The sequence below is a fragment of the Acomys russatus genome, chromosome 14 (assembly GCF_903995435.1).
Source record: "Acomys russatus chromosome 14, mAcoRus1.1, whole genome shotgun sequence".
NCBI classification, from domain to species: domain Eukaryota; kingdom Metazoa; phylum Chordata; class Mammalia; order Rodentia; family Muridae; genus Acomys; species Acomys russatus.
Window position 1 is genome coordinate 54797126 of NC_067150.1, and position 17690 is coordinate 54814815.

The 17690-nt window shown below is 47.0% G+C and overlaps 1 protein-coding gene across 2 annotated transcripts in view; it reads left to right on the forward strand.

The window, feature by feature from the left end:
- Aagab (alpha and gamma adaptin binding protein) overlaps positions 1-17690 on the forward strand; it is a 39041-nt gene that overhangs the window by 595 nt on the left and 20756 nt on the right. For both annotated transcript variants that reach the window (XM_051156632.1, XM_051156633.1), the window contains exons 2-5: positions 12867-13057; positions 13157-13253; positions 13467-13556; positions 17118-17201. In XM_051156632.1, the coding sequence (XP_051012589.1) occupies positions 12867-13057; positions 13157-13253; positions 13467-13556; positions 17118-17201 (462 nt within the window). The remainder of the gene's footprint in view (positions 1-12866; positions 13058-13156; positions 13254-13466; positions 13557-17117; positions 17202-17690) is intronic.

Here is a 17690-nt window from a genome sequence, read left to right on the forward strand (position 1 = left end):
TTCATAGACATTTGTTGCCCACCTCCGTATCTGGCCTAATGTCCTTGTGACTCAGGTAGAGTGCTTTTGGGAATAAGCAAACAGACCTCTAGTTTCCACCCAAAGACTAAGAGTGTTCGCTGATGGTATGTGAGGCCTACAGCAGAGGGCTTCCCAGTTTGCTGTAACCCACCTACGTGATGTTCCCTCCAATTTTTTTTGTTGTTGTTGTTTTGTTTTTTGAGACAGGGTTTCTCTCTGTATCCCTGGCTGTCCTGGACTCACTTTGTAGACCAGGCTGGCCTCGAACTCACAGTGATCCACCTGCCTCTGCCTCCTGAGTGCTGGGATTAAAGGCGTCCGCCATCACCCTCGCCCTACCAATGTATTTTTTTAAAACATCCAGATATATGACTTTTAAAAAATTGTTATTATAAAAACATCATGAAATTGTTACCATGTTAGAACATTGGATTTGAAACAACCCCGAATCCTGTTCCCTGTTCATGATAACTCGTATTTGGGTCTAGAATAAATTCTTAACTCCCTTTGAGGTGTGAGTTGTGGGCGTTCTTGACTACCCTTGATGTGTGAGTGTGTGTGTCTATGTATATACATACATACATACATACATACATACATACATACGTGTATGTGACATTTGTTGAGTGCCCCCTCACCTGCACTTAAGTGCCTTGAGTTCCTCCTGAGGTGCAGGTTCTCCAGCAAAATGAGTTTGGGGTGTTACTGCACCCAATGCCCTTGCTTCTGGACCCTAAGCATAGCTATAAAATTCAAGTGTTTTTTACTTTGGGGTGTGTGGGTTTGTGTTCTGTTTTTTAATTCCCTCTGCCCTGTGCATACTAAGCACAGCACTGAGATGCACCCCAGCTGCCAAACTATTGAGCTCTGAAATGTGGATCAGAGGGACCAGTGAGGTAGAAAGAGCTAAGGAGCCCCTCAAGGGCCAGTCCTGTCAGGCAGCGACCCTGTGAAGTTGAGCCCTCTGTACCTCATGACTTCTGTTTTAAACGTGTGGTACCGACTCTCTGCTGTATGACTCTGGGCAAGTCACTGAACCTCTGCCCTTCATGTCCCTGTCTCTATGGGTGAGGATTCCGTTTCATCAGCAGCTAGCATGGGTAAGCATTGATAAGCGGTTGGCATTATTATAAAAGCATTGACAAGCAGCTGACATTATTATAAAAGCGTGTCACCTGTTTAACGCAGGTTCTGCTGGTTCTTAAAGGGGGCACGTGAACAGGTGTTTCGGGAGAGTTGGTGTTGGCTTGCAAATGGGTCCTCACCTGTAAAGCATTTTGCAATTTGTAATTGTTTTTTACACCTGTTGGCAAAATTGGGCATGCTGTCCTCTCAGCACAGATATTCTATAACCTGCTTATTGTGAACACTTAGGAAGTTCCTTGCTAGGGTGAAAGCTTAATTACATCACTCACTAAATGGCAACCAAACGCTCTGCCGTTCCCTCGTGTCCTCTAAGCCCTGCTCCTCCTGCCCTCCCACCAGGTCGCTCATCTTTGCCCCTTAGAGCGTTTCATGTTATAACAAGTAACTCTAAGTAAAAGTTAAGTAAAACTCTTAATTAAAATTTAGTATATAAAGAATTTAGCCAATATTTTGGTGGTGTTCTTTGCAGTCTCTTCCCCCCACCCCCACCCCCGCCGGTCCCTGCATACTCTATTTTGCAATTACTGTAATTATATAATTTTACTTCATATGTAGTTTTTAGCCTGATGTGTGTGTGTATGTGTGATATGTGTGTGTGGTGTGTATTTATGGTGTGTGTGTGTGTGTGTGTGTGGTGTGGCGGGGGTTGGTTGGACCCCAGTGCTTTGCACATGCTAAACAACTGCTCTACTACTGAGTCACACCCTTCTCTCTTATCCTGATTTTTTTTTTTAACATTAAGTTAAAAATCACTTTCTGTTGTACATCCATATAGTGAATATACCAGAATTTTCTCAAGGTGTTTATAAGTCTATATATCTGACTTTCCGACAGCTATGGCGCTCTGTCTCCCTCTCACCCTCCAATGAGGTGCTATGTCTTCCAGGCTAGCTCTGAACTTTCAATCCAAGTGGAGGGCCCACAGGCGGGCAGGACCATGCCTGGCCCTGTTCTGTTTCTTAAAGATCAGAACTGGCAAATGTGGTCAGTGCCTTGAAGGAGTTGATCACCAGTGGCAAATGGTGATATTCTTCCTTTGTCCACTTACAGACTTTTAACAAAATTGGGGGTAGGGTTCTGTGAAATAGCTCACTTGGTTTCTGAATGCAGAGTGTCTGAGATAACTCCAAGTCTTGTTAAAATTAGGGAGCCCTCAGTAGTGCCCCACTACTGAGCAGGACAACCAGCAGATTATTAGAATAAAGGGGGCTGGTCAGTTTTTTAAAGATCGTGGGGATGGAGGCCGCAGATGCCCGTAGGGTTAAGTATTTACAGGGTACTCACTGTCTTACCATCATTAAAGATGGAGGTACACTATTCAGGGCGAGTTTAATTTGGAGACTGCCATGATGAATGACCTCAGTCTAGGTGGGGCACAGGTTGAGGGGAAGGTGTACTTGCTCTGGAAGAGGGCCCCAGTTTCTTTTATCAGTCTTTTCATATCTGGTCTGTTTTACTGAGTTTGACCAACAGCAGGAAGTATTTTGCAATCAAACATCAAGTTTGTTAGAAATTCACCTTTAAGAGCCCATGGGCTCCTGGGAGTTGGAGCTGTCGTTCCACCACATGTGTCACTGAGCTTGAGCTCAGGTGGGCGGGCCTGTCTGCAGGCACCTTTGCCTTCTGAGCTACCTCACCGGTCCACACTTGAAAGCTCAGAGCACTGGAGGAGCTTGTGCAAGGCCTGCATGAGAGCAACGGTCTGTGCTTCGGGCCAGAGTTCTTTCTGCCTGGAGTATGTTTTGTGAACATAATACTTTTATTCTGGAATGGTGTATTCTGATAAATGTTTATTAAACATAGAGCTAGTGTCTGTTCTGGCTACTGCCACTAAAATTATGCCTTAAGATACTGTCCCCACCCTCAAGAGGAGTGTAGTGAAAATGTGTCCTCTGCCTGTGGAAATTGTAAAATGCCAAGAGCTAGCCCGGTATTCCTCTAGGGAGAGGGAGCCTAGAAGAACCAACGCAGCAACTGTACAGGCTGCATCTAGACAGACTTCCAGAGCATCTGGAGCAAAATGTTTTCAGTTAGTGCCGTGCAGAAATGTAGAGACCATCTGACAGTGTTTCATGTGTGTGTGTCTGTGTGTGTGTGTGTGTGTGTGTGTGTGTGTGTGTGTGTGTGTGTAAGTAATGCCAAGGAAGCCAGAAGCAGGTGTTGGATGTTGGACCCCTTAGAGCTGGAGTTACACACAGTTGGGAGTTACCAAGCAGGTCCTGGGAACTGAATTCAAGTCCTCTGGAAGAGCAGGAAGCACTCCTAACTGCTGAGCCGTCTTTCCAGGCACCCTCAACTGTTTTGATTTTGTTTTTTAAATATCATTTACTTCAGTCATCATAAACGCAATAGGATAGGTTATTTCCATTTTATGATGAAGAATCTGGCTGGGAAATGCAAGGTTTGATTTATGCAAAGTGCTCAGGCAGTAACCGCGGCTGTGTGCGTTCGTGGTCAAGGCTTAGCTCAGAGAAAGGAAGAGCTGAACTGTGCTGTCACTCCATAGTGAGCAAAACGACTCAAGGTATGAAATGGTAGAGAGGATTAATGCCTAAAATTAGTTTTAAGTCTGCTTTCAAAATTGTCTGGGATGGTTGAAGACTTGCTTATGAATTGAAAGGGGAAGAATCTGCCCAGAGAATGTATATTACATTAAAATAGAGATTATTTAACAGAGGAAGTATGCAATGTATCAAATATACATTAAAAGACCATTTATACCTAAAATCTTTAACAATTTCTGAGTTTTTGTTTTCTCAATTAAGTAAATTTAAAGCAGAGACACCTGTTAGGCAGCCTTACTGTATAGGAATAATATGAACAGATCACAAAGCCATTAATATGAATAAACTAATTAATTAATTAATTAATGTGTATGTGTGTGCAATGCCAAGGAAACCAAAAGCAGGTATTGGATGTTGGATCCATGTGTGATCTGCTCATGTTAATATGGCATCTCATCTGCAATGAAGATTTGGGTAACAGTAATTCCTTCCTTTTATGTTTGGTAATGTAGTGCTTCTTTTTTGTTTGTTTTCCTCTTTTGTTTTTTGAGACAGGGTTTCTCTTTGTAGCCCTGGCTGTCCTGGACTCACTTCGTAGACTAGGCTGCCCTTGAACTGACAAAGATCTGCCTGCCTCTGCTTCCCTGAGTGCTGCCACCACACCCTGCTATGCAGTGCTTCTTAACTTGACTGAATTTCCTTCTTTTGAACAAAGTCTCACTATGTAGCCCTAGCTGGCTTGGATTTCACTATCTAGACTAGACTTAGCTATCTGCCCACCTCTACCTCCTGGAGCACTGGCATTAAAGGCGTGTGTCACCACACCCGGCAACTCTGGCATTCTTAACCTAGATTATTTTTATATATGTTTTTTTAAGAATCAAGCCTTATTTTGAGATTTCAGCAGATACCTAACTTTGTTGTTCTTGTTGTTTTCGAGACAGGGTTTCTCTGTGTAGCCTTGGCTATCCTGGACTTGCCTTGTAGACCAGGCTGACCTCGAACTCACAGCGATCTGCCTACTTCTGTGCTGGAATTAAAGGTGTGCTCCACCACACCCAGCTAGAACATTTGTGTGTCGTTCGTGTGTGTGTGTGTGTGTGTGTGTGTGTGTGTGTGTGTGTGTGTGTGTGTGTCTCCATCCATCCCATCCTGTTCACCCCCCGACCCCCGAATCTGTCCTGTGCCTCTCCCATCTCCCTCTGGTGCAGGAGATTGAACCTAAGGCTTTGTGCATCTTACAGAAGCCCTCTACCACTGAGCTACAACCCCAGGGACAACTTAACTTTCTGTGTTTAGACTTTAGAAGCCTTTGCTATCTGGTCCTCAGGGTTCTAAAACAGGAAGACAAGAAAGCTTAATTCTTTGATGGACAGACTTGGCCGTGGAGACTGTCATAGCAAGTATGTATGACGTCACTTCCTGGCAAAACAAGAATTCTCGGCAAGGTGGGAGTGTTTCTCCATCCACGGGTCTCCAAGCTTAGAAAAGGCTCCGAGGTAACTGAGAGGCTGTTCCTGTTTCAGGGGTGGGTCCGTTGTTTGGGAACTACAGGGAGGGGCTTGAGTCATAACTTGTGCTTTTTCTACAGCTTCTGGAAAGAAGCCGCGTGGGGTCTTTGGTCCGCTCTAGAACTGCACTTGGTTCAGTAATGTTTCCAAGTAGATGAAGAGGGATGAGGCCAGCAAGCTCTGCCACAAGCACTCAAAGCTGTCACCACGGTGACTACCAACAGTGGTGTCTGCTGGACATTAGGGGGCAGAAACTGATTTCTTTTTCACTGTCATGCTCAATATATTTAACTTTTCCAGCTAATGCTAGGGCTTGAGATTTTTATGTTTATTATAAGAGAGATGTTGTCCTTAGCTTAAGGAGCGAAACTTAGGGATAAGCCCGTTATCCTCAGACCCGAAGGACCTCACAAAAAAGAGCACACTGTTGCAGTGTGTGAGTAAAACACAGCAAGGCTGAGCTTCTCCAAAGTCATTCGCTCATAAGCACTGGGAGCCAAGACATCTTTCTCTCTTGCAAGCATGGTTTAATATTTTGGCAACCAGAGCTGCACATTGTCAAAATGGAGACAAGAGACATGGTACTTGCTACTGCTCCCTTACCTGTGGAAGCAGAGCATCTGCACTAATGGCGGAAGCTCCACACTCACGTGTTCTATGTTACTGTTGATGAGGGAACTAAGGATTGTCTTCAGCAAGTGGGGAGGCGGGGCAGAGTAGGAGAGAAATACTTGTATTTTGCTTCAGCTGTGTTGCACAGGACCATTTGTGATGCAGTACGCAGTGTTGTGTCCTGGAAGGTTCTAGCTTGTCTAGACTGAGACTTTCATTTCTGGTGTGTCTGTCTAAGTGCTGGCTTTTGTGCAGCAGAAGGTGGAAACATTCTAGACATTATGCAGATTCCATGCCTCTCGCCCCATATAGTCCCTTCAGTAATGATTGGGACATTCAAGGAATAATCAAAATCTGATATAAAATCATTTTATAAGGTTAAAGTCTGAAAGTTGTTGGAAACTTTTCTGGCAAGAATGACAGTCTGGACATGACATTGTATTTACGTCAGAGCACACAGGTGCCTCAAATAGATCTCTGTAGACACCTTATCTGAGAAGCAAGGCTGACATAGGTCGCAGCAGCCCACGGCAGCTGTGAAATGCAAAGAGCATTTCAGTGTTTTACAAAGTTCAGAAACAAATAACCAGCTTCAGGTTTAGTGTTCCCTGCAGACCCAACTGCTGGTTCTGAGCAGCCAGCCGAGGCTTCCATCAGCATCTGTCCAGGAGAGGAAAGCGAGCAGTCATAGGGTCAGCAGCGGTACAGGAATGCCAACAGGGCCAGGCTGTGGTTCTGTCTGAGTTCTGCTGGGGTTTTCATGGAGGAAATCTGCCCACCGAATTTTAGTTGTCTGACTTTAAGTAAGTTAACTTTATTCCACAAATATTTACTGATTGTCATACTGGGTCATCATCTGCTGCAAACACCTGAGGCACTCGCCCCAGTCACCTGCGTTGTTAGCAGAGCGTGAGTGTTATCTCACACAATAGATTTTATCTGGTCTTCCTACTGAAGATAGCTAGAGGTTATTCTTAGGCATCTAGAAATTACCAAATACATTTTTATGGCTGGTACTCAAAGAAGACGTGCAGTAGATTGAGACATACACAAGGGATACCTTTGTACTTGGAGTGAGGGATTCTGCCAGGTGTTTTGCCTCACTTCAGTTCTGTGAGAAAGGAAAATGCCAACTCGGTCTTGTAGGGTTTTTTATTTTGTTCACGAATAGCGCTGGGTCACTCTTTCAGGACTTCCTCCCTCTGAGCCAGGGGTCCTCAGCATCCACCATGTTGCCATTTTGGACCGGGCAGCTCCGCTGTTTTGGGCTGTGCTGTTGAGCAAGCATTCTTGGTCTCAGTACACTAGATGCCAGTGCCATACCCCAACTTGTGACAACCAAAAAAGGTCTCCAGGTGTCCACACAAGACCGTGGGGCAGAAGACCGTGTCCTCGAGGAGGAACCCTGCTTTGGATGGAATTAGAGCCTGTATAAAAGTGACGGGGAGCTGGAAAAGGGGCTACCTATTCTGAGCGCTGGCTGCCCTTGCTGGGTTTGGTTCCTAGCAACCGCCATCAGGAAGTTCACAACTGCCTGAAACTCCAGTTTCAGGGGACCTGACACCTCCTGGCCCCCGAGGATATTGAATACATGTGATGTACAAACTGATGGGCAGGCACATACATACACAGGTAAATGAAAATAAAGCTTTCTAAAGGGATATAATTCAGAGATGCTGCTTCTTTCTGCAAAATCTGGGTAGGAGTTTTCTGTGACTTGAGCCCCCAGGATTGGGAAATAGTAGTGTTTGCACACAGCATGTAAACTTAAAGGCTGATGGAGCCTGCTTGGTTCTCATAAAACACATAGCCATATTCTCTCCCCACCTCCTGCCAGCTTCTATATTGTATTGTTGCATGTTTGTGTCATTGCACTGTGAGGTCTTCTAAAGGCAAGCAGAGTCCATGTGCACACACACACCCAATTATTGTAAGATGAGGCCGTGGTGACCAATTCCAGATGACTACTGGGAGAAAGTGAACTGGAAGAAAAGGGGAAGGATTGGCTTGGATTTCCTCTGCCTCAAGTTTTAAAAATTTCCACTGTGATATAAAAAGCCTAAGGGCCTGTGGAAACACGGATTTAGAGAGGCCAGAAAGAAGGGGAGTGGGGAGGTACTGAGTGCTAGAAGCAAAGGGAATCCCCGCTGTTGTTCAGGCGTGGTGTGTGTGCAGCTGTGCAGCCCTCTGCGTCAGCAGCCCAGGCCGCCCTCGGCGTCTCCACGCCGCTCCCTGGAGCGACCTGTCCTGGGCCCCAAAACAAAGGTTACCTGTGCTTGTGCTAGGAGGGCTGCAAGACTCAGGGAATTCCAGATGGGAATTTGCTGGCATTCGTCCGTGTGACCTCTCAGCCCTAGCATTATGGTTTTAACAGCCAGGGTCCTTGACAGGTGTGTAGCACTGTGATCGTATGTGGCATGTTTGGTTTTGTGTGTGGTGTCTGACAGGCCTTGTGGAAACCCTCGGTCTCATGCTTCTCCCTGGCTGCATCTCCCTGGGTTCTCGTCTTTCCTAATATGGCTGACTTCCCCTTTGGCTCACGTCAGACTCTGCTGCCTCCTGTAATTTTCCTAATTGCTTTCTCTTCTGCCTCAACAATGGAAAAGAAAACTTTGAGACGTCATATTTTACAAGGTGGTCAGGCTGGAAAAGAAAGAGCCTTCAGAACAGCCTAAAGGAGACGCTTTTCTTCATAAGAGCTGCACGCAGCTCCACCCGCAAGTCAGGAGTGTGCTGCCTCGGAGAGGACTGGCTTGGGATTTGGGAAATGAGCATGTTTCTAGTTAAATTTTATTTTTATGTGTTTGCCGTTCTGCCCTCTATACATCTGTGCGCCATATTTGTGCCTGGTGTCTGCAGAGACCAAAGGAAAGCATCAGGTCTCTTGGAACAGGAGTTTCAGGTGCTTGCGAGCCACCCTGTGGGTGCTGGGACTTGAACTCAGGTCTTCTCGAACAGCATCCAGTCCTCTTAACCACTGAGCCATCCCTATAGCCCCACGGGAATGCTCATTCATCTTGGGTCTCATCTCTGTTCAGTCACTGTACCTTCTAGCACACTTCAGTCCTGAAGCCACAGCAGGAGTTCTGTCTCTGTTTGACGTTGTATGACACAGGGCACTCTGGCCGGGCTCTGGCTAGCACTCAAATGCAAGGCTGTTGTGGCTCAGTTTCCAGTGGTCTCCTCTGCTTGGTTGGTGCTGGCTATAGCAAGGAAAACAAGAGGAACTTCTGGTCAGCAGGAGAGAGGAGACCATAAAAGACTGATGTAGCTGGCGTGGGAAGCGCGGATGCCTGCTGGGTGGGCAGGTCCAGTTCGCAAAAGCATGAAAACTGAGCTGAGAATGTGGTTCAGTTGGTAAAGGCCTTCTCTAGCTTGCACGAGGCGCTGGTTTCCATTCCTAGCGCCTCAGAAACTGGGTATATGTCACACCCTGTAATTCCAGCACTAGAGAGGTGGAGGCAGGAGGATCAGAAGTTCAAGAAAACGCTTTATTCTCAGAACAACGCTGGTTTCTGGAAGGATTGACCTGATTTGCAGTGACAAGTGTCACTTCCCTCAAGCAGTGGAAAATATGATTTGACCACTAATCTGTTGGTATTAAGTGTTCTTATTATACTGCAAAAGGAGGCATGGAGAATTCCAGGCACAGTAGCACTACGTCGTCATGGCAATGCATTTGTTGTTTTGGGACCAAAGTGTCTAGGTATGAAGGGGCCAGGTGTGTTCGTGTGCGTGTGTGTGTGTGTAGACGGTATGCGTGGCGTTTGGAGAATTGCATCTTGAACTTCAGTCTGCTTCCTAGTCTGTGCCAAAGAGATTTGCCTCTTACTGAGTCTCAAGCACACCCTACCACCTTCCCTTGCCTTCGGTTGCTTCCCAAGTTGGCGCACTCTCCTAGGTGAGGGCACAAAGCCCAGCCAGAGGTTGACAGAGATGTCACTCCACTGACCATCAGACACACAGCCGGTCACATCTCTTTAATCTTTCTTTTTAGCACCTATGGGGCTGTAGGGGAAATAAGTTCCCCAAGTGAGAAAGTGAGTGAGGGGTGAAGGAGGCTGCAGACTTCCTGCCTGCTGAAGAGCAGGTTCGCACCCATGTAGAAAAAGCTGTTTGTGCTCGCACTTACAGCTGGGCGGAGGTGCCGCTAGATCTGGGGTGACGCGTTAACGTCTTACGTAAAGGCCCCACAAATGGGCTATTTTAAGATGTGAATCCAAGTGTGTAATAACAGACCTGGCAATCAATCACCTAATGTTTGTCTTTTCAAAAGTTAATGTATCACAGCTCCACCAGGTGGCCGCCAGCAACCAGCAATGGGGATGAGAGCTGGAGGGTGAAGCTGCTCTGGGAACTTAGTTGTATGCAGTGGAGTTGACATGACATTCAGTGTAATGAAGGGCAAAGAGGGTGTTTCGGGCCGTGCAAGCACAAGCACACCCTCAGATGCCATGCGCCTCACACTCCGTGAGCAGTTTGTCCTGCGGGTTCCGGGAATGGTCCCCTTGTTCTGCTGTTCCTGTTTGGTCCTGAGGGGACAGTGGATCTTTGGGTCCAACAGTGTGTTACGGCTTGTGGTTGGACTCCAGAGTGGCACATACAGCTCCGTGCCCAGGCCGCAGCATCAGCACCCCGAGAAAGCAGGAAAGGCCTCTGCTAATCTGGCATTAGCTTTAGGCTCTGTGCCCACACGTGGCCCCCGGAACTGGAGTAGGACAGTCTTTACCCATCTCCTAGTTCTTAATTAGCACAGATAGGATAACAGAGCCCGTGACCAGTTTTACTGGGTGATCTGATTAGCACACGCTAAAAACAAAAGTGCTGCTAAGTGGATTGGGCTATCCACTCGTTTCAGGCAGTTCAAAGAGTAAAACAAAACTAACCCAGGCAGCTGCTAAAACACCAGAAAGTCAAATCCATCTTCTTGGCTTTGGGCTCTATTCCCATCTGAGTTTAGCAAAAAGTTTCTCTTTCTGAAATACCTTGCCCCCCATTTGTTTTTATGTTTAGCCACTTACCTTAAAAAGCTTTATTAAGATACAGTCTGTGCAGTTGGCCCATCTAATGTGTATCATCTGGTGCTTCTTAGTGTGTGCAGCCCCTGAGCATATCCAGATGTTCACAGGTGCAGTTAGCATGCACTTGCAATATAATTGATTGTATTTTTTTGTCATTGAAGACACTGATTTGGAAAAGGCATAACCCCAAATTGATTCCAGCTTTTATGTATAAGATTTAGGAAACAGTGGCAAGCAGTGGGGCTCAGTCCCTGTGATTTCTCCTTTGCCTCTTAACAACATTGCTTTCTGTATTTCTTCTTAAAAAACAAAACAAAACAAAACAAAACCCAAAAAACAAAAAAGCCCAGCCAGTTCATTATTTTATATGAGCCAAAAAGGGGGACTCATTTCATGTTGGCTCCTCCCACCCTTCCAAGCCTGTTACTTGGGTTGCTGTCCATCTGTGTGTGCTGCTGACATGATGGAACGTGTGTTGTCTGGGTAACATGAAGCTCACAGAAACATGGCTACTCTTAGCTTACAGCACTAACTTGGACTGTGAGGTGGATTCTGGTCTAGGAGTTCTCTTTTGTTTATTTTCTCTGTGAGAAATTGATGTGAAAACAAAGTCTGTGATTTTAATAGCTTCTCTGTCCTGCTGCATGCCCACCTGTCATGGTCCCCTGTGAGGAACATTGTGCTGGTTGTTATGGAATTAACACCAAGTAAGGGGTGACCACTGAAAGCACGAGTGAAGTAGAATTGCAAATTTCTAAAGAGACAAAGGACCAGTTTCAGAATCTCTATTCCTTTCAGAGTAATGACTCAGATTTGGGCAAAAATTTCAAGACAAGTGCTGGAGAGATGGCTCTGTGTGTAACGTCCTTGCTTTACACATGGAAAGGGCAAGTGCGAGGGATTCAAACACCAGCACCCAGGCCGAGTGTGGCCGCACATGAGGCATTGGGCATGGCTGCAGGTGTACTCATAACCTGCATAAGGAGAGTCACAAGGGTGTCCTGGACATGGCTCACGGTTTGGTGAGAGACCCTGCCTCAGGGGAATAAGGTGGAGACCAAGACACCTGATGTCCTCCTCCGGCCTCTGTGCACAGGCATGCACAGCTGCACACACGTGTGCACATAGACCACACTCATTCTCCACCTCTGAGTGAGGTGAAGGTGGGGGATGGTGTGGGAGACGGGAGCTTGGGTGAGAACAACTTTAGTCACCTCTTCCAGGTCTAAATGTATGTTGAAGGACCGTGGAGTTCTGAGTCTTCATGACCACAGCGTGTGTGTTCGCCTGGCGCTGACTCATCTTTCCCGTGAAGGTTTCCCCACCTGCACAGCAAATAAATTTTTGAAAGATTTTGTGATAATGGAAAACATTTAATTTGCTTTGATACGTTTTTAAATTTGCCAGAGGTGTCTCTGTCAAATAAGGATTCGGGTGGATTTCAAACACTGAACAAGAATGGATATTAATAGAATTGGGACCATTTATCAGTATCTATTATTTTGTTTCATTAACTGAATTAATGTCTAAGCATTTAGCCCAAGGAATGTATGCGGCTCTGTTTTATTAATGGTTTAGCCTTAATCCGCTCATCTTCTTAGAGTGCAGTAAGTGCAAAGTAGTTAGGAATTCTTGCAGTCATCTCCTGCCTGTGGAGGACTTACACAGTAAAATTAATATACTCTCAGCCTTTCTCTCCTCTTCGCTCTTTCCCGAGTATTTATCAAGGTGGCTTCCACCCCCACACCCCTTGCTACAGTCTAATCTAGAGCTGATGAATTTTGTGTTCTGAAAAAGAGGATAACCCAGTGGTGCAGTACTTGACAAGTTCTGGAGGTCCTAGATTCAATCCCCAATATTGCAAAAGGGAAAAAAGAAAGAAGCCAATGATTTAAATAATGTCACCATTGCTTTCGTAATGATTAGAAAAGCAAATCTACTCAATTCAGGGCTCTTTAGTCAAGGCTCTGGGCTAATCTGGTTATGTCATTAAACAATCTGGCCGGTGTGTGTTGCATATCTCCCATGGTGATACTGTGATGTTCATTTAGATATCCTTGGAACAGAAGAGCCTGTTGTGGAAACAACTCCCAGCGATGCCGTGAGGTTTTACCCCTGGACCATCGATAACAAGTACTACTCTGCAGAGGTGAATCTGTGCGTGGTGCCAAGCAGGTTCCTGGTCACCGCCGAGATCGCGGAGTCAGTCCAGGCGTTCGTGCTTTACTTTGACAGCACACAGGTGAGCTCTTGTTTCCTGTGGCGCTTTCAAGCAGACATTTTCATATGCTTTCTTTTTCTCCTCCCAGTGTGTCACTTCGTTCCTGTTTCTGCCCTATAGAAATCGGGTCTTGACAGTGTCTCTTCATGGCTGCCTCTGGCAGAAGCATGGTTGCCTGAGGTGATGATCCTGGTCTGTGATCGAGTGTGCGAAGAAGGTAAGACCCTCCTACAGATGCCCCCTTCCATGAAGTCAGGGTGCTTCATGTCCTCAGCTCATCACTCGTTTTGTTGTTCTCTCTTGTGTGAGTGTAGCTTTATTTTAGATGCCTTTAGGATGACATTTGGGGGCAGCATTGAGGACTGGACAGTGTCAAAGGTCATTGTGCTTTGCATTTGTTTTACTTAGATTCTTTTGCATGTTGTTTCAGGAGTAAACCGACAAAAAGCTCAAGAGTGGTGCATCAAACATGGCTTTGAGCTGGTGGAGCTCAACCCAGAGGAGCTGCCTGATGAAGATGGTGAGTGCTGGTGCCCGAGGATGGTGAGTGCTGGTGCCCGAGGATGGTGAGTGCTGGTGCCCGAGGATGGTGAGTGCCTGGTGCCCGAGGATGGTGAGTGCCTGGTGCCCGAGGATGGTGAGTGCCTGGTGCCCGAGGATGGTGAGTGCTGGTGCCCGAGGATGGTGAGTGCTGGTGCCAGAGGATGGTGAGTGCCTGGTGCCCGAGGATGGTGAGTGCTGATGCCCGAGGATGGTGAGTGCCTGGTGCCAGAGGATGGTGAGTGCTGGTGCCCGAGGATAGTGAGTGCCTGGTGCCCGAGGATGGTGAGTGCTAGTGCCCGAGGATGGTGAGTGCCTGGTGCCCGAGAATGGTGAGTGCCTGGTGCCTGAGGATGGTGAGTGCCTGGTGCCCGAGGATGGTGAGTGCTGATGCCCGAGGATGGTGAGTGCCTGGTACCAGAGGATGGTGAGTGCTGGTGCCCGAGGATAGTGAGTGCCTGGTGCCCGAGGATGGTGAGTGCTGGTGCCCGAGGATGGTGAGTGCTGGTGCCCGAGGATGGTGAGTGCCTGGTGCCCGAGGATGGTGAGTGCCTGGTGCCCGAGGATGGTGAGTGCCTGGTGCCCGAGGATGGTGAGTGCTGGTGCCAGAGGATGGTGAGTGCCTGGTGCCCGAGGATGGTGAGTGCTGGTGCCCGAGGATGGTGAGTGCTGGTGCCTGAAGATGGTGAGTGCTGGTGCCCGAGGATGGTGAGTGCTGGTGCCCGAGGATGGTGAGTGCTGGTGCCCGAGGATGGTGAGTGCTGGTGCCCGAGGATGGTGAGTGCTGGTGCCCGAAGATGGTGAGTGCTGGTGCCCGAGGATGGTGAGTGCCTGGTGCCCGAGGATGGTGAGTGTTGGTGCCCGAGGATGGTGAGTGCTGCTTGATGCCCGAGGATGGTGAGTGCTGCTTGGTGCCCGAAGATGGTGAGTGCTGGTGCCCGAAGATGGTGAGTGCTGGTGCCCGAGGATGGTGAGTGCTGGTGCCCGAGGATGGTGAGTGCTGGTGCCCGAGGATGGTGAGTGCTGGTGCCCGAGGATGGTGAGTGCTGGTGCCCGAGGATGGTGAGTGCTGGTGCCTGAGGATAGTGAGTGCTGGTGCCCGAGGATTGTGAGTGCTGGTGCCCGAGGATGGTGAGTGCTGGTGCCTGAGGATGGTGAGTGCTGGTGCCTGGAGAAGCAGGGCATTTGGTTGAGGCCTCGGAGACTGTTCTACCCTAGGGTAGGATGATCACAGCGAGAGACTATAAACACTAGTTTTCTCCAGCTGTTGGAAGAGCTTTGAGCAAAGCCTATTGCTGTGACCCTCTCAGCACTGTCACCATTTGCTCCATGGATTTCACCAGCCATTTTAGAACTTTTGAAAATGCATATGTGTACTTAAATAGATAAAAGTGAGAGATCACTGTTGAAAACCATATCATTTCCCTGTTTTCTCCACTGCCAACCAACTTGGTGAGACCTGTGTTTGTGGAGTTTATGTTCCTTTTTTTGAATTCATAGTAAGCTAAGGCTAAATTCTCAGAAACCTCAAGAGATGTGCCAAATGTGTTGATACGCAGGCCAAAAATCAACCCAGAACCTTCCCTTCCCCTCCCACAGGGCAACTGTGCATTGTCTGCATCTGCTATTCTGCAGCTGTCTGGACTTTAGTTTCTTTTCTTTCTTTTTTTGGTAAAGTTTATTTATTTTTTTTTTTATGTGCTTTAATGTTAGGCTGCACGTATGTCTGCACCACATGTGTGCCGTGTGCCTGGTGCCTAAGGAGGCCAGAAGAGGGCATCCATCCCCTGGAACTGGAGTCACAGGTGGTTGTGAACTGCAGTGTCGATGGCAGCAATTGAACTCCATCCTTTGGAAGAGCAGCCAGTGCTCTTCACTGCTGAGCCATCTTTTCACCCCATCTTTTCTTTGATGGGGGATATTTAAAAGAAAGAAAAAAATTTTTTAAATTTCATTTATGTATATATGTATGTGTCAGTGTGTGACTGTGTGCATACATGTATGCAGGTGCCTCCAAGGTTAGAAGAGGGCATCCATCTCCTGGAACTCCAGTTCTGGACAGTTCTAAGGTACCTGAGGTAGTTGCTGGGAACTGAATCTGGGCCTTCTGCAAAAGTAGCCAGTGTTCTTAACTACTGAGCCATCTCTCCAGCCCTTCCATCTTCTCCCTTTCCAAGTATGCCTGTATAAGGTCAACCCAGCTGAGGCAGATTTGGACCACAAAAATCTTGTAAATTGGTACCAAAAGGGAGCCAAAGGCTACATTTACAGAAAGTCCAGTTGCCCAGATAGGATGTCCTTCAGATCAAAAAGGAGGATAGTGGTCTGTGGTTCCAGAGACGGGGATTTTCCTGTGTGCGGTTCAGAGATCACATGGCGCCCCGACTTTGATGTGTCAGGTTCTGCATAGGGAAGAACTGGGAAAGAGCTGGACTTGAACACAGCAAGCCGTACATTACAGCATGCAGACAGGGCCTCCTCCCAGGGATCGAACGCAGGTCGCCAGGCCGTGCCGCAAGTGCCTTTACCTACTAAGCCATCTTGTCAGCCCTTAGAAATTCATTCTGTATAGATAGCCAAGATTAATGTGTTTATGATTTTTTTAAGATTTATTAATTTAAAGTGTGGGGGACATTGCGTGTGCATGTGTATGCATGTGTGTGTGTGTGAGAGAGAGAGTATATATGGAGTCATTGTAACTCCCATGGGGCTAGAGTTATAGGCGATTGTGAGGCACCTGACATGGGCTTGGGAATTAACCCTGTAGAAGAGCAGCAAGCACCTCTTAGCCGTTGAGCCATCTCTGCGGGCCCAAGATTAGTGTCTTTAGTGCTGTACTGTGGCTGTTCAATGAGAACTTGCATTTTCTGGAAACTGTGAGTGGATTCCATGGTGATACAATGGAGATGGCTTGATCACACAACTCTCTTCTATCATCACCGTTGTTTTGTTGTTGTTTGTTTTTGGAGACATGATTTCTCTGTGTAGCCTTGGCTGTCCTGGACTCACTTCGTAGACCAGGCTGGCCTCAAACTCATAGTAGTCCGCCTGCCTCTGCCTCCCAAGTGCTGGGATTAAAGGTGTGGGCCACCAAGCCCAGCTTCATGACTGTTCCCTTTTTTTTTTTTTTTTAATTTATCTATTCAAATTACATCTCAATTGTTTTCCCCTCACTTGTATCCACCCATTCCTCCCCCTCCCTCTTTCACCCTATTCCCCTCCTGTAGGCCTAGGACTTGGTGGGGGGGAACCTCCTCCCCCACTATATGGTGATAGGCTATCTATCAAGTCTCATCTTGGTAGCCTGCTTATCCTTTTCTCTGAGTGCCACCAGGCCTTTGTGTCTGTCTTATCAGGAGCTCTGAGCTCTGTATTTGCCTCATTCATTTTTGTACACAATGCATTATGAAGCAACAGCTAAGTAAAGAAGATAATTAAGCCCAGTTATTGAAAAGCATGGCTTCAGGGACATATGACATATTATGAATGTGTAGGTATATCTGGGTGTACATACAGACCTGTGTGTTTCTTTCCCTGGTAGATGACTTCCCTGAATCTGTAGGCGTAAAACGGATTGTACAAGCGTTGAATGCCAATGTCTGGTCCAATGTCATGATGAAGAGTGGTGAGTAACCGGACGGTGTCGATTTTACCCTTGTGGCACGTGGTAAATAATCTGGATATATGTGGAACCATTAGGTTCTGCGGAATTTTTATTCCAGTTCTCAGGTCTTCAGTTGAAGAAGAAGCCAGATGTAGCAAGCTGGGGCTGTTTAATGTGTGCTGACTAGGTATTTCAGCAAGCATGTAGATATTACAGTATCTTTCATATTTTCTTTGCCTTTAAGAATGACCTAAACATTTAAGATATGAGCTTTATCATTAAAAAGCCTGAGTCTAGCTGTGGAATTCTTTATAGTACTCTCTGTGTTCGTCCTTTCTGGGCTTTTTATATAAGTGGAGTCTGTGTGTACTTTTCAGACGTCAGCTAGGCAAGCGAGGTGCTGTGATGAACACAGAATCACAGACGCAGCTGTTGCTTTGGTCTTGCTGTAGAGAGCTTCCAGGAGAGCATGGGTTCCGTCCATTCTCCATGGGGTGTCCAGGGCTGAAG